This window comes from Saccopteryx leptura, chromosome 1 (assembly GCF_036850995.1).
Source record: "Saccopteryx leptura isolate mSacLep1 chromosome 1, mSacLep1_pri_phased_curated, whole genome shotgun sequence".
Taxonomy (NCBI): Eukaryota; Metazoa; Chordata; class Mammalia; order Chiroptera; family Emballonuridae; genus Saccopteryx; species Saccopteryx leptura.
In genome coordinates this window covers 149,888,925-149,902,363 of record NC_089503.1, presented here as the reverse complement: position 1 = coordinate 149,902,363, position 13,439 = coordinate 149,888,925, and the positions used below count along the sequence as shown (strand labels likewise).

The following is a 13,439-nucleotide window of genomic DNA, read 5'->3' as shown; positions in this document are numbered from 1 at the left end:
AACCCAAGCGCAGGAGAATGGAGAACGAGTGCCCTTTCCCGCAGTGGGTGGCGCTCTAAGCTGACACAGCCGTGGCGAGGTGGGAACAGCTGGGTGTGTGGATGGAAAATAAAATCGTACCCTCTCTGATGCCATGGATTCCTCCAGAGAAGTGCTAGTATAAGACACTCAAGGAGGCTCAGGCAAGAACACCCTTAGGGTAGTGCTGTGATGGGGAATGTTGGAGACAACTTAGACAACCACTCACAGGGAAATAGCAAAACAAAAAAAGGTATGTTCATAGCACAGGCGTCCCTCCTCATCCGTGGGGGATCAGGTCCAAGACCCCCCAGTGGGTGCCTGAAACCATGATTAGACGGAATCCTACATATGCTGTGTTTTTCCCTGTAGGATTGAATTTATAGCCACAGGAAGAAATGAACAATAATACCTAAGAAAATAGAACAAGTATAAGAATATGCCGTGATGAAAAGTTACGTGAAGACAGCATTGTTGAGGAAAATAAAGGCCACGTGAACGTGAGCACAGAAGCAGCAGCACAGTCAGTCTGGTAAAGGAGGCGGGCCCTGAGAGATGGACGGCCAGGTGGCCCATGACCACGGGTACGCTGGATGAGGGGACATGCCACGTCCCAGGGCGGAACGGCGCACAATCTCATCATGCTGCTCAGAAGAACGTGCAGTTGAACACTTATGAACAGCTTATTTCTGGAATTTTCCACGTGGTGTTTTCAGACCTCAGTGGACTACGGGCCACTGAAACCACGGACAAGGGGTGGTCTACAGGATGAAGTATTGTGAAGTCATTAAAGGGGAAGAGCCAGGTTACATGTATCGAGGTGAAGCAGCTCAGGGTGACACTCTTGAGTGAAAAAAGCCAAGCTGCAGAAAACCACAGAGTGCAACACCATGTTATAGTCACCGCATCCCTGCAAATGTAGACGACATTGGGACCGAGACTAAGACAGTGATTACCTGGGGGCTAAGGTGGTATGGTAGAGGTAGCCAAGGGTATCTGGGTATTACCTAGGCTATTCAAATTTTACTAAAGGAAATGTGTCCGTGTATTACTTATGTAAATAAATAATAATAATACATAAAATACTTCAAGTCACTGAACTCAGATCAGGACACTCACCTCCCCGATAGGAAAGTAGCATCGTGTTTGTTTTACCTGAGCAGTGATTGAATGGGTTCAGAAACAGGTGTTTCCTCCCCTCTCTCTACTCTTTAGTTTTGGTTCACAATTTAACCTCTCTCTTAATGAAGCTGCTTTTCTCCTAATAGACCCTTTCACCTTCAGCCATTGTCGGAACAGGCTTGGGAGGTCCCCGGTTCTTCCTGGAAGAGAACGTCATGGGAACCGCGGCGGGACGCCTTGCTCTCTCTGCTCTTGTCCTTGGGAAACCATAATGGTTCCCTGGTACTAACTCACCTTTTCCCTCAGTCCTTAGCCTGGCTGTTTTTGCTTCCTGTTTTTTTCAGCCGATGTAGCGTGTGCAGGCGCCCACGCTGAAACTGCCACCCCCGGCACAGAGTGGAGACTGCCCTGTGCTGGGGCTCCCTGGAGCCACTGAGGACGGGGGGTGGACTAGGGCCTCTGCAGAGCACGGAGACGCCAGGGGCAGGCATGCCTCCGAGAAAGGAGGCCGGGACTCTGTCCCCCGTGTCAGAGCTGCCCTCGCTGCCCTCGCTGCCCAATGCCAGGGCTCCTTGCCTGTGCAGGTCTGTTTGGATTGGCTCACAGAAGCGATGACAAATCTCTACACAAAATGAAAAATGCAGGCAAGCGTCACCAGGTGGCTTCAGATAGGTTTCAGACATGTAGACCTGCGGGGCATGGTACAAACAGGAAGCTGCCACACACACATGGGCGGGGGCGTCCTCTCTGAGGACTCAGAAGCCCAGAGTCAGAACTGGTTCATCAGCTGGAGGAAACGTGTCTGAGAGGCTACTTGGCAGGAGGAGGAACCAGACGCTGTTCCAACGCTGACCACACATTTCCCCGACACGTCACAGTCACCACCACTAGAAGGATCTGTCTCCTTTCCCCATGACCACCAACCAGGGGGTCCCCAGGGAGGGGAGGACAGAGGCTCCCTTTGCTGGGAGTGCTTCATCAGCTGACCGCTGGACAGGGCCAGAGGTCTGTCAGGAGGATTTGCTTTTCGGGTACGCAAAATTGGTCTCCTTTCTAAAAAGCCCCAGCTGGGGGGCTGAGGAAGGGCTGGCCACAGCCTGAAGTCGGCCAGTTCATGGCCGGCTGGCGCCAGGCAGCCACCAAAGTTCTCTGCTTTCACACCGCAGCTGAGTGACCGGCGGGTGCTTCCCCGTCTCTGCTCTCTGGTTCTTGTTGGCAAAGCAGAAGCTGAACCCCATGCGAGGCCGTCTTGGTGGGTGTGAGGCAAACCACGGAGCTCACAGAGAGGGAACACAGTAGAAGCCTCCCCGTAGGAGGCGTCCGACCTCAAACCAGGTGGGAAAGCAGGTGCTTTCTGGGGTGGCCGTTGATGCCCAGACGGCGAGCTGGGAGGAGGCTCTGAATTGGAAGGCTGGAGGAGGAAGGAGGGCCCAGCTCATGGAGGGGCTCCATCCCACCCCCCACAATTGTCCATAACCAGCTGGCTTCCCGGGCGACAGTGTGATCTGACCTTTCGGCGCATGTGCATGTTCACTGCTAGCAGACCTGCTTAAAGTGATCATACATTCTTAGTGCAGTGCAGGCAAACCAAGCTTATGTGTATAAAATATTTCATTAACACCCAGGTACTTATATTGGGTTTAAGGAGCTTGTTAGATATCAGGCTGACTAGGCCCTGGCCCATTGGCTCAGTGGTAGAGCATTGGCCTGGCGTGTAGATGTCTCGTGTTCCTGGCACACAGGAGAAGTGCTCATCTGCTTCTCTACCTCTCCCCCTCTTGCTTCTCTCTCTCTCTCTCTCTCTCTCTCTCCCTCCCTCTCTCTCTCTCTCTCTCTTCCTCTCCTGCAGCCATGGCTCAATTGGAGCAAATTGGCCCCAGGTGCTGAGGGTGGCTTTATGGCCTGTGCCTCAGGTGCTAAGAAAAGCTCAATTGCTAAGCAATGGAGCAACGGCCCCAGATGGGCAGAGCATCGCCCCCTAGTGGACTTTCCAGGTGGATCCCAGTCAGGCACATGTGGGAATCTGTCTCTCTGCCTCCCTATCTCTCACTGAATTAAAAAAGAAAGGAAAAAAAGAAATCAGGCTGACTGAGGAAAAGTCAGTCCCACTTCTGAAAGGAGTCGAGCAGCTGTGATAAAAGTCCAGGCTCCATGGGGGTGGGGTAGCTCCCCCCCATGTGTGACACCCCCACCCCACCCCCCACACTCAGGAGCTGTGCTCAGTGGAAGTCTGCACAGGATTCTCTTCACAACACAAAGGAAACTGCAGTTGTGACCACTGGCCCTAGGATTGTGTCCTCTGAAACGGGCCCTGGAGTCATCATCTCTCCCGCATCTTTCATGACGAGAATGTGGGCGGCTACTGGCTTGTAATCCAAGCTTCCAGGACTTGAGAAGTCAGGGAAGGGCAGGATTTACTTCTCTGGGTCCAGAGGGAAATTACAGAATTTTAGTTGTGTGATAACTGCTTAAGTACTTCGTACAATGCATCCTTCTCTAGTGGAAGCTGCCTACACCCACTGTGGGGATAAAATTTCTGCCTGAAGGTGGGTAGTGGAGACACAGGCTTCCTTCTCAGGGTGGGGACACAGAACGTGCTCCATGCCTTCCTCCCTCCTGGCAGCACAGTTGTTTGGAAGAAGCCTTCCTCCCACCCTGCCGTGCACAGTGGCCAAGGGTCCCTTAGGAGGGCAGGCTCACCTCGTTGTCCTGGTGGTTGACCTCACTGAGGTTGGATTGCTGTAGCAGGACCGTGAGAAGCCTGTGAATAAAGATAGAAGGAGCTTAAGAGGACAGGGTCTGCCGGGCCCCCCAGTGACGAGGGGCCCTTCCCAGGCAGCCGGAGAGATGTGCCATGGGCAGGCAAGAAGCTGGTGTGAGAGGGATGAGGGCACCTGGGGAGATACATGACCTCTGTCTCTTCTTCTTCCATTTCCTCTGTGTCCTAGAGTTTCTGGAGGGGCAGAGGGCACGGAGAAAGGGAATCTTTAGGCTCCTCTCAGTCCCCAGACCTATGCGTGTCTAAGTGTGCACTGTGAGCACCAGACTCCCCTGTGTCTATTCTCTAGTCATTTTACACAAGGTACTTGTGCCTTACCTTTTATATCTAGTTTTTAAAAAATTTTCCATTGATTTTGAGAGAAAAAGAGAGAGAGAGACAGAGTCAAGGGAAGGGTGAGAGAGAAAGAGAGATGTATCAAGTCATTGCTCCACTTAGTTTTTCCATTCATTGGTTGCTTCTTGTATGTGCCCTGACTGAGGATCGAACTCACAACCTCAGTTCACTGGGATGACGCCTTTCCACTGAGCCATCTGGCCAGGGCATATGTGTCCTTTTAAATGTGTAGACCTACAAACATCTAACCATGAAATGACACTCATCGATGTGAAACAGCCACCAGTGATTCTCAGCTTCAAATGTGTATCCCACTTGGGTGCCACACTTGGTAGACAGAGTCCAACACTCCATCTATGGGAGACAGGCTGGTGAGTGTAGTGGTTAGAGGCCCAGACTCTGGAGCTGGACTGCTTGGATTCGCATCCTAGCCCTGCCACCAGTCAGCCGGCCAGTTCTGTGATCACAGGCAAGTAACTTAACCTCTCTGTGCCTAAGTTTACATCTCTGCAATGGGGGTACTAACAAGCACCTACATATAGCTCAGGGTGAGCATCAAATGAGTTACTATGCATACGGCAGTTAAAGCATGCTGGGACATAGTAAGTGTTGTTTCCAGAACACTTAGCCTTAGAAGATTTTTTTTTCCAAGATAGAGACAGAGAGAGGGACAGGCAGGGACAGAGAGACAGGAAGAAAGAGAGATGAGAAGCATCAGTTCTTTGTTGCAGCACCTTAGTTGTTCATTGATTGTTTTCTCATATGTACCTTGATCTGGGGGGCTACAGCAGAGCAGGTGACCCCTTGCTCAGGCCAGCGACCTTGGGTTCAAGCCAACAATCTTGGGCTTCAAGCCAGTGACCTTGGGCTTCAAAGCCAGTGATCTTTGGGCTCAAGCTGGATGAGCGGATGAGCCTGCACTCAAGCTGGCGACCTTGGGTTTCGAACCTGGGTCCTCTTTGTCCCAGGCCAATGCTCTATCCATTGCACCACTACCTGGTCAGGCTAGAAGTTTTAACCCTGGGTCCATCTCAGAATCCCCAGGGAAGATATTTATTTTTTAAACCACATATACCTGGTTCTATATTAGGGGTTTCTGACTTAGTAGGTTTAGAGAGAAGCCCAGCTTCTATAGATTTTTTAAAAAAGAAAGCTGTTCGGGGAATTCTGGTAAACCGTCAGGTTTGGGAACCACTGACAGAGGTGCTAAATGAATTAATCAAGGAGGACACATTGTGATGAACTGCATTAGGCCTCTCACCAATTCATCTGTTGAAACTCTGACTCCCTGGGGCTTCAGAGCACGACTGTCTCTGGAGAGAAAGCCTTTATAGAGGCAATTCAGTTACAGGGAAGCCGTTAAGGTGGCCCTGGTCCAATGTGGCTGGTTTTCTCACAAGAAGAGGAGAGCAGGACACACAGACACCAGGGTGGGGGGCGCTCTCTCAGAGGCACTGCACCTGCAAGCCAAGGAGACGCCGAGGAGGAAGCCAACCCTGTCCGCACCGTGCCTCTGGCCTTCCAGCTAGGTCCCGACCGTGAAAACCAAGCCCTTGCTGGGTAAGGCCGCCAGACTGGGTTAGTTTGATGTGACCCCCCCCCCTCAAGATGCTCGTCATGATGAGAAAGAACATCTGGGGAGGCAATGAAGAAAATTCGGAAATTATTTTTGAAAGAATTGTTTGAAACCCGAAATGGCTTCGCCTCCTCTCCCGTTTTGTGCGAAGGTGGCCTAGGAATTATTTCTCCCACGGCACCCATCTCCTGTCAGCACCAGCTCATCTCTGTCCTGATCTCGGACCCCCCCCCCCCCAGGCAGCAGTGGACGGCCTGTCGCATCCCCAGTACTGGAGGGCAGGTGCGGAGCCCCACCAGGAGCGTCCCGGACAGGCGGCACCGTGAGCGGTGAGACAGCAGATGCTGCGGCCAGACGGCCCCTCAGTGAGAGTCCCTGCCTCATGACCAACCAGTCAGTGTCCTTGGACGAGCCAGGCAACTCGCAAGGCCTACATTTCCTTATCTGTGAGACAGAGACGACAGTTACACCCACTTCTTAACGACTTGTTGTGACTTCTAATGAGTTGGTGCGTCTTAAGCACTTAGAACATAGCACATATATCCGCTGTAAGTTCTCTACAGTGATTACTATTTTTTTTAAAAAGTGCCTACCCTTTATGGTTTGGGGTCCCTGATGGCCGTTAGGTGATTGGAGGGCAGAGAGAGGCCAGCGAGACGTGTCCTGGGGGGAGCTGGTTACCGTGGGCTTCTCTGGTTCCTGGCCCCTTGAGTGTGTAGCCCTGGATTTAGCCAGCCCAGTGATGTTTGGGGGAAGGGTCCCCAGCCCAGCCAGCTGTCCCCCTGCCCCTGAAGCTGCCTGGTTGTGGGAGTGAGCTGCACAGACACCCCTGCACTCCCACCCCGTATTAGAATGCATTGCCCAGTAGCAGAGAACAGGACCCAGAAGAAATGGTCTCCTTCCTCCCACCGCTGAAGTCAAGAGCAATGAAAACAAGCTGGACTGCAGGCACTCTCTTGGGCAAGGGAGAAAAAAATTCTGCCGGTAACCATGGAGATCATGAGAAACACCTTCAGAGGGCCCTGAGGCTGCTTCAGGCAGAAACTGCTGGTTGCCCTCCCAGGCCCGTGTGCTCAGCCTTGTGCAAACACAGCTCCGGTCTGTTTGGAGCTTCATCTGAACGATCATGCCTTGTCTCTCACAGGGGCACCCCCTGACTATCCCGGCGACCGAGGGAACACGAAGAGCCAGGAGAGATGAACAGGAGAAAACTGCAACCCACCGGGACCTGCTGAGAAACTGAGGGCTCAAAGCAGGGCGGGCGGCCGTGTGACAAAGGCCGTGGTCCTTTGCTTGTCCCTGCATCAGCGATGGCCCGCAGCGGCAGCCACTCAGCTTAGGCTATAGAGGGGAACTGATCGGTTTGCTGGTGGTCCATTGCCATCCTGGCATGGAATCCCTCCAGAGGCAACGGGTCACTGAAGAGTCCCCTGGGGCTGGTTTCTACATAGCTTCAGGTTGCGGCTTTGCTCGAACACCCTGCAGCCAACACTGAGCGGGAGGGCGTACCATTTGGAAATGGAAGAGTTCGTTGATCTTAAGGCGAGTGTGACCACCTGAGCACAAGGCCACAGTGTGGCCCGTACATGTGCTCATGGCCACTAGCAAAGGCAGGGAAGGGAGATTCGGGGGAGCTGAAGGGTTGCATTTGATGTTCATTGAGTTCTTGAGTCTAACAGCTCTGAGCCCCAGGGTTGGAGCAGACAGGGGCGCTGTCCGAACCCTGACAGCCTCGCAGGAGGTGTGTGCACACATGCGGGCACCGGTATGTGCTGCGGTGGAGAAGGCCAGGTGAGAGCTGGTCAGTGGCGGGAACCAGGAGCCAATCTTTAGCTCCGATGGAATGGTGCTCTGTCCTTTGCCCTTCTCTCCTGTCATCACCACCACCAACGCCCCCCAAACACCAACAACTGATGGTGCACGGTGTCTGCCACACATTCACTCACTTTCTCCTGCTTACTTACCTCTGAGGTGAGTTCTGAATCATCCTCACTTTTTAGAGAAGAGAGTGAGCTGAGCCTTGGCCTGAATAACATGGTCACGAGGAGATGGAGTCCGGCTCAGACTCTGACCCGAGCTGGTGCACTGGGCCACCCTTAACTGCAGTCCACAAGGATGGCTGGTGGTTTTCAGACACATGTAATGAAGTGGGATTACAAGAGAGGAGACTGGACAAGGGGAGAGAGGGCAGGGTGAAGGGGATGGGACTGCGGTCCTTCATGGGCACAGGGGACAGACTCACACTTTGTACTTCGAGTTTCTAACATAAATAGAGAGACACATGATCGATCACATCACAGTGCCCACCTAGTGAAAAACGAAAAATAATTATCCAGGAAGAGCTCAGTGATTCCTTTGCTAGTAAAACTTTGTGTGTGTGTGTGTGTGTGTGGATTCTCATAAAGGATCTTTGGATGTTGTGATGAGCAAAATGTTTCCCGACAGTGAGCCAGAGAGGAGTTTTGCAAGACTTTTTCTTGTCAGGGCTCTCTGCGGGGGTGGAGGGCTAACGGCAAAAGGTGGCCATTAGAATAAATCCTCCAGGGTCCACAGCAGGCCCAATGGCAGCTTCCTTATTTTCACACACGCACGAGACAATTCACTTTCTTCTTGGTGCCTCAGTTTTCTCATATATAAAATGAGAATAGAGATACTACCTCTCACGTAGGGGCGTGGCCAAATTAGATGTGGCAGCCCATAAAAAGCATTCAGAACGTGGCAACTCAATGGCCATTCCTGGGTGTCACCATCACCACCGTGGTACATGGAGACCTATATGCTCCGGTGGTCAGCCAAGCTGGCCTGAATGGCCCTGGTGTCCACTTAGGAAAATTAAGCAGTGAACCAGGTTTGTGCCACTGGATGGAGGTTGCTCCCTTCTGGTTGGAGGGTTAGGAAGTCCTCACAAATCAGATCGAGATTTTTTGTTGTTGTGGCTGTTGTTCTCAGAAAGCAATCCTGAGATCATGCTGACACCCAAACGGGGTGTACAAAGCCCCATCTCTCTGCTACAGAGCACAGTGTAGCACAGAGGGGTTATCCAATTCTGCCAGGGCCAGAGAATTTTGCCATGAAACAATGTCGAAACAGCTCATTTGAAGCCATGCAGCATCATGAGGAATCCTGTTTAAGGCAAACTATAGTTCGGAACGTTCTCCAAGTAAACAGACCAGCTGATTTGCTATATGGGTTGTTAAGGTTTAAAACCCAATTTGTTTCATGGAGAACATATACCAGAAATGATGATTTGGGTTTTGAAACAGCGACTTTGGATTTTAGCGATCACCGCATTACCATAACGGAAGCAGGGTTTTATCTCCCAGAATCAGACAAGTGACCATTTAGAACAATAAAACGATAGCATCAGCACACAGGAGGATGTTTACTTTTCTGGCTTCTGCTCTCCCGAAGGTGGAGGCTGGGTTGTTAGGTGCAATTTCAAGAGCAGGGAACGCCAGGCCCCGTGTTATCTCGGTGACAGTGAGGGGGTGTAGCTCTGGAGAGCCCAGGCTCATGGCTCATAAATAACAAGACTAATGCAAAGAGGAAGTACAGGTGGACAGTTTCCAGCTGATTACTGCAGTGATTTCAGCTGATGCACCTGACCGACAGCAAACAGACTTTGAGTATGATTTGACTGACAAGGCCCAGCGCACCCCTAGGGGTGGGTGGGGCAGTCACACCCTTCTTTCCAGGATTGGAGTCACTGCAGGGATGTGATTCCTTGTCTGGGACTCTATTCCCCAGCACTCCTTACACCCAGGTGTGGCCACATGACTTGTTAGCTGGATATGAGTGGAAGTGAATGGGGTCCTTTATTTGCAGGCTAAAATTTTAAAGAAGTAAGTGGGGCCCTGGCCAGTTGGCTCAGTGGTAGAGTATCGGCCTGGCATGTGGATGTCCTGGGTTCAATTCCCAGTCAGGGTACACAGGAGAAGTGCCCATCTGCTTCTCCACCCCTCCTCCTCTTATTTCTTTCTCTCTTTCTCTTCACCTGCAGTTGAACCAAGTTGGCCCTGGGCACTGAGGATGACTCCATGACCTCTGCCTCAGGTGCTAAGAGAAGCTCAGTTGCTGAGTAATGGAGCAATGCCCCAGATGGGCAGAGCATTGCCCCCTAATAAGCGTGCCGAGTGGATCCCAGTCGGGGCGCATGCAGGAGTCTATCTCTCTGCCTCCCCTCCTCTCACAGAAACAAAAAAAAGTAGGGGGCTTCTCTACACCACTCTTCCTCTCTCTGTGAGCTGAACAGAGGAGTCTGAGATCCTAGGGGTGGACAGAGCCATAAGCTGGAAGAAGGTTGGGTCCCTGAATCATAATGTGGAGGGGAGCCACCCCTCCCCCCAACCAGGAACAAATACATTAGACTAAACTTGCATTGTGTTCAGACACCTCAAGCTTTGGGCTTTATTTATTATGACAACAATAATCACCAAACTAAAGTAGGCATTGATCTTCCACAATCAATCAGCAAGATTTTGAAATGACCACTCCAATTGAAGCACAACATAATAGCAATTAAGTAGGGTAAATCAAGGCAGCATAGTCTTAAAAGACACATTGGAAACATATTTTCTCACGATTACCCCTTAGAAAACAGCCTGATTTTATGACTAAGTATGTCTAAAGGAGTCATTTTTCCCCCTAATTCATCACAAGGGCGTCATCCCTCTGTGATGTGGACTGCTAGCTCTGAGCATGCTCTTCCTTCTCTGAGCTTCCTTGTTTTGTTGAGCTTTGAGTAAATCTTAGTTTTCTGTTATTCCTGGATTTAACCCAAGGACAATAAGGAACAAGCTTGGTTGGGAATGGTCCTGGAATTTCCCAACCCTTTTTATTTTATTTTATGGTAAAACAGACTGCAATGAAGAAATCCTGCTACCGCCCCATCTGGAAGGCACCTTGGTCTCGCCCATCCTCATAGAGATTTAGTTTCCATTCTGGACACAGGGCACAGAGGACAAGGCCCCCGCAGGCGGCCCGTATCCCACCCACACTTTGTGCTGGCTCGAGGTCCAGCTCTTGAAGGACACTCAGTTCCTGTCAGAGTTGTGTCCTGTGTGACCAAGGCTGGGAGAGCACCCAAATGTTGCTGATTCTGACAGCACAAAATGCTGTCATCAGCTGCTCTGAGTGGCTTTCAAAAGACAGGAGACCAAGGACATTGAAACAGGATGGGGAATTTACACTCGGCCTGGGCAAGACTTCTCCTCTTATTGCTCAATTGTTTCACAAAGTGGGGACCCTCGTGACCATCCCATTTATCTTAGCGCCTTTGTTCCCACGGCTTTCAGCTATACACACGCCTGGTGTCCCTTATCACCCACTGCTGTCCTGTCTCAGTCTCCTTGTTGGTCCTTCCCCTCTTCCCAGCCCATAAATGCTGGCACAGCTCTGAGTTCAGACACTCATCTTCCTGCTGGGTCCATCTCTTTCACCATGTTTGATTTTCTTCATAGCACTTGTCACTATTCTAAATTTTCCTACTTAGCCTGACCAGGTGGTGGTGCAGTAGATAGGATGTCAGCCTGGGACACTGAGGACCCAGATTCAAAACCTCAAGGTGGACGGCTTGAGTGCAGGCTCATCCAGCTTAAGCGAGTGATCATAGACATGACCCTGTCTGTGATCGCTGGCTTGAGCCCAAAGGTCACTGGCTTGAGCAATGGGTCACTTGGTCTTCTGTAACCCCCCCTCCCGTCAAGGCGCATATGAGAAATAATCAATGAACAACTAAGGTGCCGCAACTATGAGTTGATGTTTCTCATCTCTCTTCCTTCCTGTCTGTCTGTCTGCCTCTCTTTCTCTCTTTTCCTCTCTCTCTTTTACACACACACACACACACACACACACACACACACACACACACTATCCTATTTGTTTTACGAGTGACCACTTAACTAGAGCGTGAGCTCTGTGAGGTCAGGGACATTGTTGTCCTCACTGTGGAAGTGCGTGAGCCTACAACAGAGCTTGGCCCATAATAAGCACTCAATTAATAGTTATTGAATTAATAAGTGATTGATTAATTGAATGAGTAAATAAATAAAATTAGAGGATGACAAATAGCATTGATTCTTAAATCAGACTAGGAGAAAAGGGTTTGATTGATTAAAATTATTCCAGGATATTCTGATTTACTAAGATGTGGCCCTCAACTTCAAAAAAAAAAAAAAAATGGATGATTTGTTCTATTTGCCACAGAGAGTTGGAATAGGTAAAGATAATCACCTGATCCAAGCCAGGCCATTCCCCACCTGGTGCCCTGGGAACCCAGCCGGCTACTGACCTCACGTCGGGCTCAGTGGTGGCCGCATGCAGTGGCAGACGGCCACTTTTATCCGGGATGTTGTGTTTGGCTCCATTTCTAAGCAGACTCACACAGCCTTCCAGCCAGCCCTGAAATGCAGGAGCAACGGCGACGTTACACAACAGAATGCCATACAACGCCGTCCCACGGACTCTCTCCACTGCTTCTCCCCCTCCATTCCTGTATCGTCTGAACTCGCGTTTTATTTGACTTGAGTGATGGAAGCACAGTCTCCTTTAGATACCTTAGCAGAGACCCGATCTTCTTGAGGCAGATCTCGGTTCTTGAGTTTTCGGGTGGACCTTTAACCTGTCAGATGGAGACTGATTCCTAGACTCTCTCTTCCGTGCACCCCCTCCCCCGCCATTTCTAGGGCTGCCCGCTAGTCCTCCACTTTTATCCTCGGTCTCTAGAACATGTGATAGGGGATGATTAATCTGTTCTGGCCTCTCGTTCTATGGGTTTAGCCCTCAAATCATGCTTGTCCATGGTCCGACCTCAATGCCATGATCTAATCTCAAAAATTGGCCTCCTATTTCATTCTTGAGCCCCAGTCTCCACTCTGTGCCTCAGTTTATCCATATCCAACAAACAGGCATTGGTCCTCTTTTCCAAGTTCCCTTCCGAGTAACCACAAGGACAACATCTTGTGCATTCGAGTCAGTCTCTCTTCCGATGCCTATAATCCCAACTTGAGCCCTCGTCCCGTGGAGGGACCCTGTCACCTTGCTGATGGAGTCTTCCAATGCTGAATATGGGCGCATCACCAACACCCTTTAAGGGTTGCCCATGGCCGCCTTTTATCCACTTATGAATTCCCTAAGAAACTCTGTGAGAACACCTGCTGGCTCCTGATTCTCCAGACTGAGATGTTCTGCTACATCTCACATGTCTAACTCCGTGGTCATTTCCACAGTTTCTCTCACTCAAAGAGCAGATATAATTGCAGGCCAGGCCCCTTATACGTTCCATAGACGGAACCCTACTGATAACCAAGTTTGCCTCATCCACCAAGAACAGTGCCTCCTACATTCACTCATGACCACTTAGGTCACTCACTCAGTTAACATGGCCCATGTAGGCGAAACTGTTAAAAAGGAGAATATAATAACTCTTCCCCCCTTCAAATATAATGAAGCCTCATGATTCCCAAGTAAAATGAGAAGAAGACTGAAGATTTTCCCACCCAAGGTTGGAAATCAAAATGTTATTAAATGCATGGAGAAGGAGAAATATAATGATAAGAAAAGAATCTTTTGGTTCTGAAAAACCTGGAAAAAAAAAAAATCTTTCAACCA

The 13,439-nt window shown here is 50.5% G+C and overlaps 1 protein-coding gene across 1 annotated transcript in view; it reads right to left on the bottom strand.

The window, feature by feature from the left end:
• Positions 1-13,439, bottom strand: part of ANKRD55 (ankyrin repeat domain 55) — a 78,284-nt gene that overhangs the window by 34,293 nt on the left and 30,552 nt on the right. The window contains exons 4-5 of the mRNA XM_066360828.1: positions 12,121-12,230; positions 3,841-3,901 (exon numbers count right to left, since the gene is read on the bottom strand). Of these exons, the coding sequence (XP_066216925.1) occupies positions 3,841-3,901; positions 12,121-12,230 (171 nt within the window). The remainder of the gene's footprint in view (positions 1-3,840; positions 3,902-12,120; positions 12,231-13,439) is intronic.